At 39.5% G+C, this 18,981-nt stretch overlaps 1 protein-coding gene across 3 annotated transcripts in view; it reads right to left on the reverse strand.

Annotated features, from left to right (window-relative positions):
• The window catches only part of ARFGEF1 (ARF guanine nucleotide exchange factor 1), a 123,402-nt gene that overhangs the window by 66,498 nt on the left and 37,923 nt on the right, over positions 1-18,981 (reverse strand). For all 3 annotated transcript variants that reach the window (XM_075213615.1, XM_075213614.1, XM_075213616.1), the window contains exons 2-5: positions 8,131-8,161; positions 6,066-6,222; positions 2,298-2,444; positions 1,304-1,483 (exon numbers count right to left, since the gene is read on the reverse strand). In XM_075213615.1, coding sequence (XP_075069716.1) covers positions 1,304-1,483; positions 2,298-2,444; positions 6,066-6,222; positions 8,131-8,161 — 515 coding nt within the window. The remainder of the gene's footprint in view (positions 1-1,303; positions 1,484-2,297; positions 2,445-6,065; positions 6,223-8,130; positions 8,162-18,981) is intronic.

An 18,981-nucleotide genomic window follows, 5' to 3' on the forward strand; every position in this document is an offset into this window, starting at 1 on the left:
CTTTAATGCCTGGGATACATCTAGATGAACTAGTGATTAAAAAGGACTGTTATGGCTCAAACACATGAGCATAGAAAACTAACACTTCTTATAAGCTATGACAAAACTTTTTACTTTGTCTTCATAACTGACAGAGCATTAAAAACATATCCTCAAAATTCAACATAGTTAATGGGCTCCCCCACATAAATCCATTAAACTGCAGAAAGCGAAGCCTATGTACAATCCCATTCACTTTACCAGGCTTTAAGAATTCATGCTGTACACCCGATTTAAAATCCTGTGTTTAGGATTATAGCAAGAGAGTCTGGTAGTTGTTTTATTTATGAGGTAAAGTGCACAGATCCTTCTCTACATAGTGATGGATTCACCAGGTAACTATCTAGATAAAAGCCCAGCTTATAACCAGCCCTTGTCATGCTAATTTCTGAAAACTTCCCGAGGACAAGTCCACCTTCAAACTACTGGTCCTAGATAGATGCAGCCAGTGAAAACCTGCATTTCTCTACATAGAATCCTTTATGTAAGTTTAATCATCTCTGCTAGCTCTCTCTCCCATTGTGTGGCTATGCTGTACTCCAATGGTAAGCTTGTTGCCTAGGGGAAAACCATATGCACAGTCTGAGTACTACATGCCTGCAAATTACTGGCTCCTCTGTGATGCATCAAACTTGGTCATGGTCAAAACCCAGCTTCCTGCCCTTCTGTGTGGCTACAAGCCCTCCTTTGACTCTGTACAGCACAAGATCCTGCTTGTCAATGAGCAGAGCAGCACATTAGATTTTAGGATATGTAGTCCTAGGTCTGCAGTGCCTACTGACATGGTAGCAAACGTTACAGTATAATATAGAGGCAACCTATGACAAGATTAATATGCCACACTGGGATTACAGGCTTTTACTTTCTGCAAGTGATGAGTACAGATAGCACACCACAACCAAACCTATATGTGCAGTAGTAAACGATATGGAGTGAACAACCCAGTAAAGACTGCAGTAAGGACCTTAAACATGAGTTTATGCTTCAGATCAGAGCATGGTAGAACACAATTAAGAACAAATGCACATTATGTCGAAAAAACTCAGTTTCCACACTATAGCTTTTGCTTCGTCATTCGCAGCTACTGATAAATCCAGGTGTTTGGAATAAACTACAAGGACAAGTCATGTGATCTGGAACCAGAAACATATTTCCCATCTACAGGTAGTCTGTGTTTATACCATGCATATTGGGCAAGCCATTCCACGTGACAAAAGCAGTATTACCAAGAGCAGTGATAGACATGAAATGTTCAGGCACTCACCGCCTGGTTTTCCATACGTGCAAATATTACGTTGAGCATCTGTGTCAGGGTAGCCTTGGCGGTGGTCTGATTGACAAGGTTTTTGCTGGCTAAGTAGATGTTGTAACATGTTCTGACAGCTTGTAGTACGGTTCCTTCGTGAATTTCTATATGTTGTGAAGTGACTGCTGTGAGCAGGGCCTGAAATAAAATAAAAAGATAAAAGTTCAAGAACAAATATCCAGCAGAAGGCGCTATTAGTTACCCACGAAAGTGTGTCTGCAATATATTTACTATAGTCTGTAGGTGGCACTGCTGTTAATATAGTATGTGGACATAAACTATCCATCAAGTACAATACCAATAGAGCAATTGGGAGACTCCTAAATACCAACATCTCATCGAATCAAACAGATTTGTGCATTAAAGAAATAGAATAAGAATCCCATGACCAAGAAACTGCTTTTCAGTAACACAATGATTTATTTATGCCTTTATGAGCTTCACAGATCTGACGAGTGAAGAGTTTCTGTACTAAATGACTACATTTCAGTGCTGTATTTCTCACAACTGAATACGTGTGGAGAACAAAAACATAACTAATTAAAAATACATTAAAACTACATTTCTTTAGGGAATCACCAGAGAATGTACAAATTGTCTGTTTTGACTGTGGTCTCAGCACCTTATTGTATTCCATCTATATATCCCATTTATGCTTGTGTATCGTTTATTAGCCAATCAGATGATTGGAGCGTTCACAGCTTAACCAATCGGATGATAAGAATGTTCATAGCAGCAGGAGATAAGAGGACTGATCTTGGGGGAGGCAGTGACCTGTGCCCTCATGCAGATATGTCATGAGGGCAGTGCTGCATGTGACCTGAGATGGGGAATTGTTCTACTGCTACTATCTTTAGAAAGACATATACTGTCTTTTCTGTATTTTTAGCAATGAGGGAAGAGTTGAGAAATGATTTTAAAAAAAAATACAACAGTGAATAATTTAATACACCTTTATGATTTGTAACTGGACATCTTCGTCTGTTTGGGGTCCTTGGAAGCAGCCACATATCGTTTCAATGATTCTGTCAATTAGCTTCTTGCCAGGAGTTGTGCTATCAGGTGCGTTGCCAGTCAAGTGTCCATAGGCTATAAGTTTCTAGATAAAAAGCAAAATCAGGAGATGTAATTTCTACATATTTGTTACAGCACCTGTGAATCCAACTCATGGATCCACATCTGACGCTAAGAAATAACAATTGCAAGCAGTACTTTTTTATATTAAAAAACCAGGACACACATTAATGGCACTTTCAAGGTCACAAGGTTAACGAGGTAGTCACCTGAAGCAATGTCCTGATTACCCATAACACTCTTTGATGAACAGAAATCATCAACATTTAATTATATAGCGCCAGCAAATTCCGTAGCGCTCTATAATTAGAAACAAACACAGTAATAAAACAATACTGGGTAATACAAACTGACAGAGAGGTAAAAAAGCCCTGCTCGTAAGCTTACAATCTATGACAACATAGCGCATTCAACTGTTAGTAACTGGATACATATGAAGAACTAACCAATCAGACAGCGGCAGCAGAGTGTAATTACACAATTCATGCCCTAGGAAAATTGACACAGGAATGAACCCTTTCTCTATGACAGGGCAAAGCAGATTATGCCCTTATTCTGAGACCAAACATATATGTGACCCAAAGATAATTTATTATGAATATATGCCACTCTTGTTAATTTATTTAGCTTTAGGAATATGCCGGATGGAAGCAAAAAGAAAACCCAATGTTTAATGCCAGGATATAAAAACACTGCCCAGCACCAATGAATAAATCACTGCAATGCTGAAGATTAAACAGAGATATGTTTTGTGACGGAAGACACATTTTGTCTATTTAGGCAAAAATTATGACCTTTATTTATTTAAAGCTGTATTCCTGTTTTTATGTGCATTAATATACAACAGTTTGCTGTTATTACACAAAAAAGCTAAACCTAAGGAAAAAACATGACTGTTACACAAAGAGCTCTGTAATGATAGTTTAGTCTGTCTTTTTGTTTTGTGTGCGATTTTTTTTTTTATATTGATTTTGGGGTTATAAGTCCCCATTACAACTGCAGTTTTCCTCCTGCTAATGTTAAAGTGTATCCCCTTGTTCTAAACTTTAAAAAAAAAAAAAAAAAAGAAAATGCTACATTCCTGGACTGTATTATTTGTTTGAATATCATCTCTGCCCCTTCTCTCCTCTAAGCTGTACACGTTCAGCTCTTGAAGTCTTTCCCGCTACGTTTTGCGATGCAGCCCATACACCATTTAAATCTAAATAAGCTCGATCCAATGATCCGCTCTGATCTATCACTTAGGTTACAGAGACATAAAATCCATTAGATATGTTTGACATGCTGCCACAGCAGCAAATCTATGGGCCTCATCTAGAGATAGCAGATCCAGCTATGGTGCAAATATGTTATGTTTTCTCGTTAGCAGCAAATAATATATTGCCGACTTTCTGCATGTAGCAACAAGTATGGAATATCTTTCTCCTTTAGTGCAGGTGACCCCTTTGGATTTTTACTTGTAATCCGCCTTCAGCATATCCACCATCCAGTTTATTTTTAGCCTTACCATGTCTGTCTTTGTGGAGATTTTGTTTTACTTTTTCAGTAATGAAAAGAACATTTTGGGGTCACCTACTAAAAGTTGATTTGTAGAAACAGCGATAATGAAAAGATAAAATTCACTTTTTCTTAGTGATTTTGCCTATACCCCAAAGTTAGAGGCACATCAACCTAAAAATCAACAGTTTCTCAACCCCCCCCCCAACAAATCACCACAATCACCGATTTCTCAGTGAAAAGTACAGAATGGGTGAAGATATTATTAAATTGATCTTGGAAATCAGTTTCAGAAACAGAGATGAGTCTAAAAACATTGAGATAGGAAAAAAAAATCACTGAAAAAAGAACACGTTCATTCATTTTAATACAGGTGCATTAATAATTCAATTGAAGTGAATGGGTAATTTGAAAAGAATGTGAAAAGCTCTGTCTATAGAATTTTCCATTACAAGCAACCAGGCTAGTTAAAGAATAGTCTGACATTTGGAAACCCTTCCAAATGATCCCGCAGAGACATAATTACTAAATGTGTTCTACAGACACTGTGTAGAGGGAAATACTCGGGGCAATGTCAGGAAAAACTGTTTTTTAAATGTAGTTTAGTCAGTTTTAGGCATCGTATTTCAAATGTCAGAAATCCTCCTTGGCTAATAGATTTCAAAGATCCAATGATGACGAGTAAAAAAATAAAACGTTTTTTTTTTCCTTAATTACAAATGAAAAAACAGATAATTGATAACATAATGTAAAGTAAAAACACATGTTAGTGAGGTCATCCATGGGCCTGTAGCAATGCTGAGTACAGTCTTCCATTGAACATATGGGAGGACACTGTTCATAGTACAATAGCCTGGGCACTTCACTAATCTGTGCTATATGGGAGTGTGCACAAAGAAAGCCAATGCGAAGAAAACTCACATGAAATATCACCAGGAGTTTGCCAGAAATAAGAAGGAATATTCTATGGTCTGATGAGGCCAAGATTACATTTTTTAGCGACAACACTAGGTGCTATATTCTATAGCATAATGTTGAGCATAATGTCATGGGGATGCTTTCTGCATCAGTCTATAAAAGAGACCAAGGACTTGAAAGAAGATTTACATTCCAGCAGGACAAGAAACTGTATAGAACATATGTGGCAGATGCACTTGGGACGGGAGGCATTCATTGAGGATACAGTCTGCTGTAATTTTTGCTGTATTTTGTGGGGACACGGGTTGGTGGGTACTGTGTCTTTCACAGTGAAAAGGATAGCGTACACTGCCTGGTAAGGGGCACAGGTGAGCGCCATGCTGTCTTGTAAGGGGCACAGGTGAGCGCCATGCTGTCTTGTAAGGGGCACAGGTGAGCGCCATGCTGTCTTGTAAGGGGCACAAGTGAGCGCCATGCGGTCCTGTGGGGGGGGGGGCACAGGTGAAGGCAAACATTTTTGGTATGGGACACACCTGAGCGTAATTTTTGGTGGTAGGCACAGCCGAGCGTAATTTTTGGTGGTAGGCACAGCCGAGCGTAATGTTTTTTGTGGGCAGCATATATTGATGGAAAGTTTTTTTTGCAGGACTACAGGTTGGTGTGTGATTCTTTTTGCAGGGGTATAATCCAGTGTGCAATATTTTTCTGGGGGCCACAGTTGTGTATAATCACAGCGCGACACTGTTTTGTGGAGGCATGTAATCATTTATTGGGGTCGGTGTAACCATCTGAGGGTCAGAGATTGGTTATGTGTTGACCATAGGCTAGGTTAGTATAATGTGTTTGGTGCATACTGTGTATATTATCCTGGGCATTTGGGCTTTTACCTTATAATTGTACAATCAATCATATGCTGATCATTAAAAAGTATGAAGCAGTTAGCTACCAATGTGCATAATTCCAGCCCAAATAATTTCTGCGTGGTTTGCAAATTTTAAATTACAAAATTCTGCTGGCAAAAAATATTTGTCCCTGGCTCCTAACATCGGAATAAATGTGTACTGTTCTAAGGTTCGCCTAAGTCTGTTTGCAATGTCATTCAGCAGCAGAGGATAAAATAATAATGGTATTTTTTTAATATTTAATATTTGATTAATGAGAACAAAAGGTAGGATGGAGTTTAATGATTTTGTTTCAATAGCAATTCATTAGGAGAGAACCAAATACAGACCTGCAAACAGTCCAGGGATGTGCTAACAATCCGGGGGCATTTGGACTGGCACGCTAGCTCAAATGGTAAAAAGTACTTGTCAGCTTCAATAAAGGTGGCCTTTGATTTCACGGGAGGAAGGGTACTGGATCCAGCCTTCACATCTCCTTGGGGAGGACTGAGTGAAAAGAAAGAAAACAGGCCAATTAAAATGCAGTCCACATAACCCATACGTGTGCTGCCACATTCATCTATGCTGGTGTATACAATCCACTAGCTGAGACACACATGCCATCTGCCACATTCTACATTCCTAATACGGTGTATGGAAAACGGATAATAACATTAAGAAATGTTTAATGATTTACAAGGTTAAAGTACAATCAATAACAATAGAAATTCAAGTAACATTGTGAACTGCAATTTGAGATAGTTAATAAATAGAGGCCAACAGGTAGCTGTGGTTGAAGCACTCTCTCTCCAGTGCAGGTGTGTGTAATGTTCGCAGCTGTTCTGTTAGTCAGAGTATGGCTTTCGTATAGACCCTCTCCCCTGACAAATAGGACAGATGGTACATTCCATGTAACCATATTGTACTTTACTACACCTTGTACCGTGAGGCACAGTATAATTGCTGTTTTGCAGGGCCTATCTGTCCACATTTAGCCATTGCATTAACATCCAAACACAAAGTAATAGATATTAATGAACCATATAATTCGGCACTGGTGCACATCCTGTCATAATATTTATCTACATTTTTACTCAGTGCCACGGCGTATATCTCCTGCTTTGCCTCAGAATGCCGTCTATTTCACTCTCCAGCATCGAACAGTCTCTAAATGACTACATATAGTGCATCAAGAACAACATATAGTTTTGACTCTGCACATTCAAATACTTAGTACTATATAACAGTTCAGCACATATGAAGATTCTGTCAGCACATGCATGTATTTACTGAATGCCAAGAGAGTGAGCTGGAAATGCCATTTCTTCTTGAAGTCTTCTCACGAATACCAGTATTTAGAGCATACTGATGAGATGACAAATATTTAGTGCATATTGTTTTCTAATATGACAATATAGGTAACAATGTGTAGAAAAAAAAAAATCTAAACAAAACTTTTAACACAATAGACAAAGAACTGAACATATTTTGCTACATGTAACAGGTGTGAGCTAATGTGTAAAACAAACTTCTCATGATTTAACTACAAAAAAAAAATTATTTTACTTAAATTTCTATTGTTTAGAAAAATATATTAGAGAGAGGTGCGACTTTCACGCCCCAGTTTATCATAGCGAGAGCCAGACCATATTGTGTATAAACGTGTGATTAGCTTATGAAGCACCAGCCAGAAGATTATACACATATACATACACACATATATAATAATAATAATAAATATTATATATATATATATATATATATATATATATATATATATATATATATATATATATATATATATATATATATATATATATATATATATATAATTTAGAAGTAGCCACATGTAACAAGATCCACTCATCCTGCATTCAGGAGAAACAGCCAAATCATATGGTTCTGTTCGTGCAGTCAGAGGAGGAGTCAGCAGAGATCACCTGATTTACCCATGTGTCTGATAACAATCTGATCACAAATGATTGTGATCAGTCAGTGAACATGGGAGCATGGGGGCCTATGGGGGAAACACACACTGTGATACTGGGCCAACTGCTTGACAATGCTACAGATACTGAAGTACACTATGTGTGGCCAACATTAATCAGATAATGTTTATATTTACATGTATTGTAAGCAAATGTAATCTCTATTTTTTAAATTTGTGCTTCAGACTTGTTTAGTTTGTCTGTGATGGAAAAATGAATGACAAGCTAACACATGCATGTATTGGAAAGCCGTTCAGATGTATACTATTTAGGCGTTACACGTCCTCTGACTAATACTCTAAGGAAATGAGACCCGGTGACTTTAGATAGTTACAGAGAACATGCCCACGGTGTAATCGGGTACAAGGTAAAGATGGCAGATGGATTAAATATGCTAAATATATCATCTAAAGTCCATATTACATACCTTTGTTTATCTGTTTCACATTTTATTTCCTCTGTGGAAAGCAAAGAAAAGACAAAAGGTTAAATTAAAAAACAGAGTGAAACACACTATTACATCAATCTAATAGTATTTATATTGTTTTATTATTTGCTCGATATTTAGACAATTATAAACAGAACATAACACATTTGTGCATGAGAACAAACCAGTGAAAAGAGACATTTATATTGCAGATAATATAATATATAATATAATAGCCAAGCGTAACCATTTCCATTCAGGGTTTAAAAACAACCAGTGTACAATTCAAACAGTATCAGTGTAATCAGGAATAAACTCAGAGGAACAGCCAATGTAATAGTTTTCAGAAACAAGTGATGACTAAGCTATATGTATCTGGAATGTTAAATATTCTATCATACAGTACACCCATTATTTAGTTCCATTTATTATTGATGTATATGTTTCACAACTTCAAGACACAAGAGAGTAAGATGTAGGCAATTAATTCCTAACCGTGTGTGAAAAATGTGATACAGTAGACCACAAGATGTGTATATGGTTGATCTGATAGTTTGGAAGGGTATCTTAGTGCATTATTTGCAATAATACCATAGTTCCTGTCCTTTTATTGCCTCACAGAGCCTGCCCTGCTATATGTTCACTGAACTGGAGCTACAGGTACAGTTCTTTTGTTGTTCAAGGCCAACAAGCAGAGCCACAGCGGCCGCCAAGGCCAACAAGCAGAGCCACAGCGGCCGCCAAGGCCAACAAGCAGAGCCACAGCGGCCGCCAAGGCCAACAAGCAGAGCCACAGCGGCCGCCAAGGCCAACAAGCAGAGCCACAGCGGCCGCCAAGGCCAACAAGCAGAGCCACAGCGGCCGCCAAGGCCAACAAGCAGAGCCACAGCGGCCGCCAAGGCCAACAAGCAGAGCCACAGCGGCCGCCAAGGCCAACAAGCAGAGCCACAGCGGCCGCCAAGGCCAACAAGCAGAGCCACAGCGGCCGCCAAGGCCAACAAGCAGAGCCACAGCGGCCGCCAAGGACAACAAGCAGAGCCACAGCGGCCGCCAAGGACAACAAGCAGAGCCACAGCGGCCGCCAAGGACAACAAGGAGAGCCAAGATTAATATGCAGAGTCATATCTGATGCCAAGGATAATATTCAGAGCAATTTCTGGCATCAAGACTAATATGAAGAGCCATATTGCATACCAAGAATAATATGCAGAGCCATTCTTGGCACCAAGAGTAATGCGTAAAGCCATATCTGGTACCAAGACTAACCTGCATTGGATTTTAGGGAGAGAAATCACAATGGGGCCTGCTATAGTTTGCACAATAAAGTATTGTGCATTGTGACACTCTGTAAACCCGAAGTTCTCACCTTGAGCTTATTAGTAAATATCAATGCTAATGTGCTTGATTGTACATCCCAGAAGAAGAACATATGGAGGGGCAGGGATATACAGTTAGTGGATGGGTCTATTGGCAGATTCAACTAGACAAGAGGTCTCATAAGAACCTGGCATGATGAGTCTCCGCTGGATGTTTCTGGTAATAATAATTGTTCATTTTGTGCTTTCACCGCAAAAAGGTACAATGTTTTCTGTACCGTTCATAATACCCAATTTTGTGCACAGAAATCATGAGTGGGGTTTCTACGGAGCCAATTGAATTGGTCCCTGATTTTTTTGGTAGGTATTCTTAGTGCATTCTTTCCTGAATAAAAGTAAAGACAAATTTTGTTTTTTTCAAAAATATTTAAACCGCTGGCTCTGTCACTGTATAGAACATCACAGCTCTGCTGTCACACTGAATTAGTTCAGGGAAAATCACCAAGAACTCAAGACAAACAGTATTTTTGAAACAATATTACTCAGCATATGCACAAGGGACAAGAGCTTTGACTTATTAGTCACACTACCAGGCTGCCTTGGGAACTGAAGGCACAAGCTATACCAGAAGAGGTGATCGCTCTGTTGTAAATCAACAGCGCAGACAGCAGCTCAGAAACTCTCACAATGCATCTGCTTATCAGTTTATACAAGTTACTTAAAGAATAAACACTGCAGTAATGAAGAAATATGTAACTTGTACAAGTAGCATCAGAATACCAATGTGGGTTGTTTCAAATACACTGATATTTCAAAACAACTATTTAAAAATAAATTAAAAAAACACTGAGATTGGATGCACACTAACACGTGATTGGACAATTTGTTGCAATTTAACCAAATTGCCTGAAATTGTACTGTTTGTGTCCTCATCCTGATCAAAATCAGAATCAAATCTTGACAGTTAATAGTCTCATTTGTTAATATTTCATTTGGATGCAAAACTCACAGTGAACTACAGTAAGCAATAGCGGTTATCTGTTTAGTGCATATAAAGCTAGGTACACACTGGAGCTTCTTCCAATCATCGTGTCAATCATGTGACATATGACCGTTCGGTCGGATGTCGCGTTAGTGTGTATAATTACACAATGGTCAAAAGTCGTTCCAAAAACCCGATTGTCTGTTCTTTTGGATGGTCATAAATTATTATAATAAATTAATAATCTCGTTCCAATCGCCTTCCGATCATGTAGTGTGTACTCCTTTCCGGGGCGCGTGTATGTAAATTTCTGATGTCTGTAGCTCTCCCACGTGTTGCGGTGTCCGCACGTTAGTCAATTGCCAATCAGGTGCTTTTAACGGGAAAAGCAACAGTAGCTGTCTACTGCATTTATGTATATAGCATAGGTCTGCTTGCCTAATTATGCACTTTTTATCTGCACAGTCTACAAGAAAAGCAAGTAGCTTTGTTTTCTATAGATGTGTATTGGATATGTCTGGATATATCTGTTCCAGAATTATACACCTATGTACATCTAGGGGTAAATGTATCAATATGCGGGTTCTTCAACACCCGCGTGTTCAGCCTCTTCCGCGATTAAATTTCAAGCGGCGCTGCATTGTAAAGGGAAGTTAACCCTTTACAATGCAGCGCCGCTTGCAATTTAATCGCGGAAGAGGCTGAACACGCGGGTGTTGAAGAACCCGCATATTGATACATTTACCCCCTAGTGTTGAAGAAAAGCACATTGCTATGTATTATGTAGATGTGTTTAGAAATACCATACATACTTTTTCCTTTTAAGAGTTTTTGGGAGGTTCTTACTGGAGATGTTCTGCCTTTTATTTAAATTTCCTGAGCATATCGCTGCAGGAACATCGTATGTCATTTCTGTGTGTTCGAAATCCAAATCTCTTAACAAGACAATATCGCTGTGAAAAGTCGCTGACGCTCGCTCTTTTGTTAATCGTTTAAAACATGTCTAGTGTGAACGCAGGAACCGCCCGAGCGATCGGACCATCAGTCGTAGGTACAATCGTCATAGATAACATGTCAGTCAGAAAATTCTCTGTGTGTACCTAGCCTTAGACAATGGAAGCAAGAGGCAGATTAGTATCTATGATTTAGAGCAACTACTAGAACTGAATGCAGGGTTAGTAAGTGAGCCATAATGCCAGTATACGTGTGTCACTGCAATGTCTCAGTCATTCTCCCGGACCTCCAAAAACGATTGGAAAACTTTAGTCTGTAGGTGTAAAATTGGCTACAGATTGATCATTTCTGCGGCTTACAAAATGTTCGTAAATTTCAGACAAATATGTGTTTTACACAATGAGGCAGCAAGACATGCATGGGACATAGTCATCAGCAATGTCCCTGTATATAAACGCTGTTATAAATATATACTTAGCATCTATGTAGCATAAATGCAACTGTTAAAATGTAATGGGTTCATCTATTACTTTCTACTATGAATTTCACCTCTAACATCCAAAAGGGCTCCACATTAACCTTAACTTAGTTGTAACAATATATTTCATCAAAGAAAGAGGCACCTATCTGTAATAACAGATCAGCAGATATTTCATACATGTGTTACAAACAAAAGTTATAACAAATCTGACAAAGCAGGAAGGAGCTGGGGGCCGCAGGTGAGCGTGGCGGGCCACCGGTTGTCATCAGTGCTTTAAAGTGAACTAGTTATCTACACACAATGGAGGCGCCATGCTGTGAGTTTAACCTATATTAAAGAGCAGTGGCAGTCATCCCACAGCTGTCCAGCTGTATGCAGATCTTTGTGGCTTCTGGCAGGGAGCATGACCACAGCTCCGGCCTCAGACAGAGGCATACTGGAATCAGTCAGCTGCTTAATGGACTGGGAGCGCATCATGTGACCTCTGCACAACGCATGGAGGTTACAGTGTCACTGATTAGCCAATCAGGGGAGGAGGAGGAGAGTGTAGCTTGGGGAGGTTGGAGGAGGCAAGCTGAGAACCTTGTGTCTACTGCCCCATGGATGGTGGTGCTTGAAGAAACGCTGATCGAAGCTTGTGAGCAGTGGTTAATAATGAATTCCTGCCTCTCTTTAAGACCATGCAGTAGTAGTTCACTTTTGCAGTTTATAACTGACACAAACACCTATGTCCTATTTTTATAAAGCATTCTAAACACGGAAACATGGACTGTACTCTAGAGTTCTTTTATAACAGAAATAGTCAGATTTCCTTTGTTAGGACATAATGTATAATATTGCTTAACCAGGTTTCCACTCACTGGTTCTTACCTTTGTCCTGTAAATCTAACTGAGTACACAATATCCAGTTTTCAGAAATACAAACAAATGATGGAGTACAATGTATATTGTCTTAAGCTGTGTTTATTGTGAAGTAAATACATTTTCAATGATATATCCGCTAAACGCCCCCCACACACACTCACGGCTTTAAACACCCTGCCTACACACAGAGGCCAGGTGTGGGAATTGTAACATGTAAGGGGCACGCAAATGAGACTGATCGGCATGTAAGGAGATCTGTTGAAATGTGTGGAGGTCTAATGGTATGTGGGGAGGTCTGATGGTATGTGGGGAGGTCTGATGGCAGGTGGTGATGCCGATAGGCAAGTAAGAGGCATGTGGTGTGGTGGGAATGTGGCGGGGTCTGATGGCATTTAAGGGGCATGTACTGACATCTGGTGGCATTGGGGAATTCTGATGGCATTTAAGGGGTATGTACTGAGATCTGGTGTCATTGGGGAAGTCTGATGGCATTTAAGGGGTATGCGGAGATGTCTGACGGGCATGTTAGGAATTCTCATGGCATGTGGGGATGTCTGATGTGGATCTAAGGGGCATGTGGCGTGGTCTGATTGTAAGGGACATTTAGTTATGTTTGATGGCATGTGGAGTGGTGTGAGGGGCAAGTTGGCTATTTTTTACTTATTTTTATCCCCACTTCAACAGTACCTTACACAGCGATTGTGAACCTATAAGTGGTCCTTTGAACCCTCCACCACTGGATACAGCAGCGATGTAAGAGCTGTACTGATTTGATGATTATGGTGAACATTTTAGTATTGTTGAATATTTGTTCTTTCACTTAGCAAGATACTGTAAAATATGTTATATTTCCAATGTATGTGTGCACGGTATGTATATGTGTGTTTATACAGTGTTTATGCAGCCTATATACACACAAATATAAAAGTTGGCTCTTTGCGGTATCTATAAATATTTTTTGCTCTTCGTGTCTGACTGGTTGGCCACCCTGTTAAAGAGAATGAAATCTATTAATTCACTAGGAACCAATGACATTAATCACAACAGACATCAAGTCGTCTGTTGTGATTTACATACAATTAGCATGTTAATCACAGCAGACAACTTGATGTTGCACCCACTTAGGCTTTTGGCAGACTCTCCTATGTTTATTAATTTTTTAGAAGGTGGGTGGGCTACATTTGCCATTTACTTCATTAATTCACAGGTAATGAAAAAAAAAAAGTTGGGATGTTATGATGGCTTTCATAAATTCCTACATTTTCCATACTATATTCTAGGATTGGTATTATCCATTATTATTAATTACTCATAGTACTGTGGCAGTATTGTACTATGCACACTTCCTGTAGTCTTCTCTGTGACATACTTAATTCTCCCACAAGGACATGGGAGGTTATATATCCAGTGTGAAATATAATTAGTGAACTGCAATTTGATTAATCAAGAGCACACCCAAAGGAAAAGGAAAAAATAGAAGAAACTTGAATTTGATTTAACCCCTTCATATCCAGTAGTAGTTTGCACACAACAATCAGCCCAAGTTTCAAATGTTAGCAATCCATCAGTTTCACTTCTCTTGTCTCCCTTTGCTTTTTTTATATAAAGTTTTCCTGGATTGAATAGAATCAAAACTGCAAGAGCAGAGTGTTCCATTCTGGCTGCAGTTTGCCTACACATAAATGAGAACTGACAATGCATCATGAAAGAATGCTACACCTGAACGAGCTTAGTCTACACACAACATGTACAGCGTGTGCACTTTACATTCGTGTTCTGTAGCACGCAGCCATAATTATGTAATGTACCTCCTTCATCATGTATCAAGTCAAACAGTCATGTATTAGTGCTTTAGCGATTAAGTTCATGCTTGAAAGCCACGGTTGTAATAGTTTCTGTGACATTATTCTTGATAGGAATCTCTTTACCCCCATTTCCTAAAAATCAGATATCTTTTAGGTGAGGTCACACAGGACTATAAAACATCAGCATTTTGCTGCTGGTTTCCATCCCTGTTAACACACAATTATTTATATACAGCGCTAGAAAACGCTCATATGGCTCCAGGGTGGTTTGTTTACAAATACAGAAAACAGGGGTTTTGTCGATGCTGCTTATGCAGTCTGAAGGGTGTGATGTCATGAACCAATAAGTTGTTTACAGTCATATAATAAGAATGGCTTTCGTTGGAGGGCAACCAGGAGGAAACTTGGGTTTGCAAACTTACACTGAACGAAACAAGACTTCTGGAACGTCCACTGGACAGATGAGACCAAAGCGGAGTGGTTTAGTCATATATAACAACCAATATTGGTGAAATCCAAACAATTTATCACCACAAGAAGCTCATACCAATGGTCAAGCACAGTGGTGGAAGGATTATGAATTGGGGTTCTGTTTTGCAGGCACCTGACCTGGAACGCATAATTCTGTAAGAAAATCTCAGACAACCAGTAAAGCTTGGCCTAAATTACTTTACGTTACTGCTGCGAAAGGCGATTCTACAAGCTACTGATTAATGGGGTGTACTTCATTTATCAACCATGGCTTCTTCATGTCGGCTCATTTTAGTTCAATAAATAATGACAGTGTAAAATCTGCTGTGTGTTCTATATCACACAAGATTAGATGTATACATGGCAGAGAGCAGGGTGGACGAATAAAAATTATTTTAGAAAACCGCCTTACCATCCCCCCTCTCTCCCCGCACAAGCCGACATCTAATATGTGTATTAATGAGGTGGGAATGACGACATATGATGTTACGGTCGTTCCTTACATATAACAGAAATGATGACAGACTGAGAATCAGTATCATCACAGTGCCTTATATATAATTTTAATATGTAATTTGTATTCTTGAGTCCAAATCAGGTCGATTAATCAAGAGGACTAGATGTGAAATGTCTCACAATAAAAAAAAAATCTGCATATAAAAGCATTCTACAAAATAATAGAAGAAACATATCACCCTGCTTTATGTTAATACACAGACTAGACGTGGACAGCAATTGACACAACAATGAATAGACCGGTGTGACAGGACCATTGTATATTCCCTTTACACACCTGGGCATTTACGTGCTTGGCACAGAAGCTACAGAGAACACATAAATAGCTGCTGGCGGATCATGAGAGGTTAGAAGCTTCTACTAAACATCTCATATTTCCTGGGATATATTTGTCTCAGGAGAGAACGCCATGTTCCATCAAAGAACCTCTGTTCTTTTATTGTATATGAACTTTAATCCGGCTATACGTGTCATATCACAGGACTAGAGTAAGTATACTTCCTAGAAAGTATGTCATTATACAGGCCTACATCAGGCAAACACTATTTTATTCATATTACAGACACAATTAGTTGTTACCATCATTGAATACTTTGCACACTCACACAGGAGACAATCACAATAGTACAAAAAATAACAGCCAAATAACATTTTTGTTGTTCAGATATTACATGAAAGTCTTTAGTCACTCAGTGATGACCTTCCATTTTTTTTTTTAATATTTAGACTGAAAAGCATGACAACAGGTTAACCGCAATTGTACTAAGAGTCCTCATTGAGAGAAGGGGTTGAGAGAAGGGGAAATATTCAGGTTTTTGGGTTGAACATGTCTATAGTTCTAGGGCTATAATTTATATAGATTATATTTGTTATGTGTCTTAGCACAGCCGTACTAGTTGGTCACTGCTGAGATACAGGGTAGATCAGGCGGCAGATGAAACGCCAGCTGCAGAACGCTTGTCCTTCATGGTGCCTTGCCTATTACTGCATGATGCAATGCTTTATATCAGCAAAGACCCATTGAACATGATCACATTTGGCTGAGAAGACCAGCTGCTCACTCAATGCAATCCTTAATGCTTCAGCCCTTGTATAGATATCAGGCCTGCAACTAGTGCTCATCAACACAAGCTTGGAACTTATTATTATATATTGTACATTAGGGAAAAAAGCAAAAGGAAAAACAAATGATTCTGCATCAGTCTATGAATTTCCTGCATAGAGGAACAGCATTGTTCCTGACATTGGGAGCGTGTAGGCTTTGTGATTTCTGAAACATCTTGTTATTAAAAATATCATTTGTGGGGGGGAATTCAATTGTAAGAAAATCTGCTGGGGGTGCCTCCGTAACGGCCACGAGACACCTTGCGCGGGTTTTATTTTTTACAGAAGTAGCGCTCACTTTTGCTCGCACCCCATAGAGGTGCAAGCAAAAATGGGTGTTACTTTTTTCCGTAGTAGCTGTAAAAATGCGCGTTTGCGCTGTTCTGGTAACATCGTGGCCAACTGAATCAGCCCCTTACATAGTATGTTAAACAATACATCTCAAACACTCTGTGGGGGGAATTCAATTGGCCGTGTTACTGTAAAAAGTAACATGGCCTGCGCACTATCACCTTTATTACGGTAATAGTCAGGCCCGGCGCTCCCATTAGGCAATGTTAGGCAGTTGCCTAGGGTGCCGGGCTCTGAAGGGCGCCACAGGATTAAAAAGCAGATTTACTTTTTACTGTAAAACTGTGCGGCGACCGCGGGCATACCTTCCACGGCCGCCGCACAGCTATGGATCACCATCGCCACAACAGCCCGCAGATACTGAACGGGCTCAGCACCTGCTCTGCTCCTACCAAGCAAAACTTTGTGCTCCGGAACAGCAGATTGGGCGGGCGCACCTCCGTCTCCTCCACTCCCCCTCCCCTCACTGACTGTCGGGCGTGACATCATCATCAGGGCCCGACAGTGTCAGTGAGGGACGGGACCCTGCAGAGAGGAGCAGCGTCATGGAGTTTAAGGTAAGGGAAGTCCTGGGGGCGGATATTTTGGGGGGGTGGCAGATTTTGTTTTTTTGGGGGGGGTGGATTTATTTGGGGGGGCGGATTTTCAAAATTGCGCCTAGGGCGCCGGGGATCCTAGCACCGGCCCTGGTAATAGTGCACTTAAATAGCGTTATTACAGTAGTTTCAACGCCGGCTCCCTGAGCTGCGAGCAGAAAGCCGGCTTAAATTTACCGTAATAATGGTAATAGGTTTAGCGCGGTGGTACTCTGGGGGGAAATTAATTCCTCCCTGGGTGTATAAACGCCCAAGAATGTAAAACCCCCTCCAGTGATAATAGTACAAAAACAATAATTGGTTTTGGTTGTTGTGTGTAATGGGTAAAAACACAGATTTGAAACAGTCTGTACATTCTCTCATGTGACTGTATGCACAAAAATTTTAAAGGGAACCTTTAAATCTATTACAAAGTAAATCATCATTAAGGGATATACCGGATATACATATTGTTACACTACGCAATTATGTACCTGGATAAACCTGAAAAATGGATGCTGCAAATTACCAAAAGACAAAAAATTGCAGCATGCACTCTGGCCCACAAAAAACAGTGTACGGTGGATAATTCACAAATAGATTTATTTAAGATGCAATCAATATAACATGTAAAAATACATAAAAATATATAATATTCAAATTGACACCCTATTAAAATATAACCTGGATATATGAACTGTACTTAAATATGATCCTGCAAATTACACTGTGCACTGTATACAGGATTAGTCACAGGAACGTTTATCATCCACAATCTGCAGCTCAGATATGGTGAGTGATACATTGCACTCATGTGAGAGCATGCACCATTTATTACATTATTTGCAGTTTAATGTATGTAGGTGAAAAAGATTACTACAATTACGAAACATGATCATTCATCTGGAGCCTACCTCCAGCATAGGCGGTCATCACCATAAAACACTAAAGAGAAACACTTTGGTTTCATCACTTATATCAGGAGTAGTATACTAGTAGTAGTATAAGTGAAAACGCTGTATGAAACATTTTCTGATCCCGCCTGTGTGACAAGGGATGAGCCTTCCCCATTCATTCCAATGTGTCAGCTTTTGACAGCTATGAGCAGTAGCCCTTGCCTTTCAATGTCAGAACAGTCCTGTTTACTCAGAGATCATTCAGGAGCTTTTCATTGATTTGTCATATTTCTGTGCCTGTCCCATAAATCAAGTCACTGACTTGCATCACTTAAGCTGCTCTGTAAGAAGCAACATGTACTAGAGCGGACGTGTCTTATTTCTTACCTGTCTGTATCAGAACAAATAGTTTATTTTTTCTCTCAGCGTATACAGATCAGTTCTGTCCACTTTTCATGCAAAGCAGTAAATGTTACATGCTGTTAAGTGACACAAATCTACAGAAGCATCTTGTGACAGCTATATGAATCTATAGA

This window comes from Mixophyes fleayi, chromosome 5 (assembly GCF_038048845.1).
Source record: "Mixophyes fleayi isolate aMixFle1 chromosome 5, aMixFle1.hap1, whole genome shotgun sequence".
NCBI lineage: Eukaryota > Metazoa > Chordata > Amphibia > Anura > Limnodynastidae > Mixophyes > Mixophyes fleayi.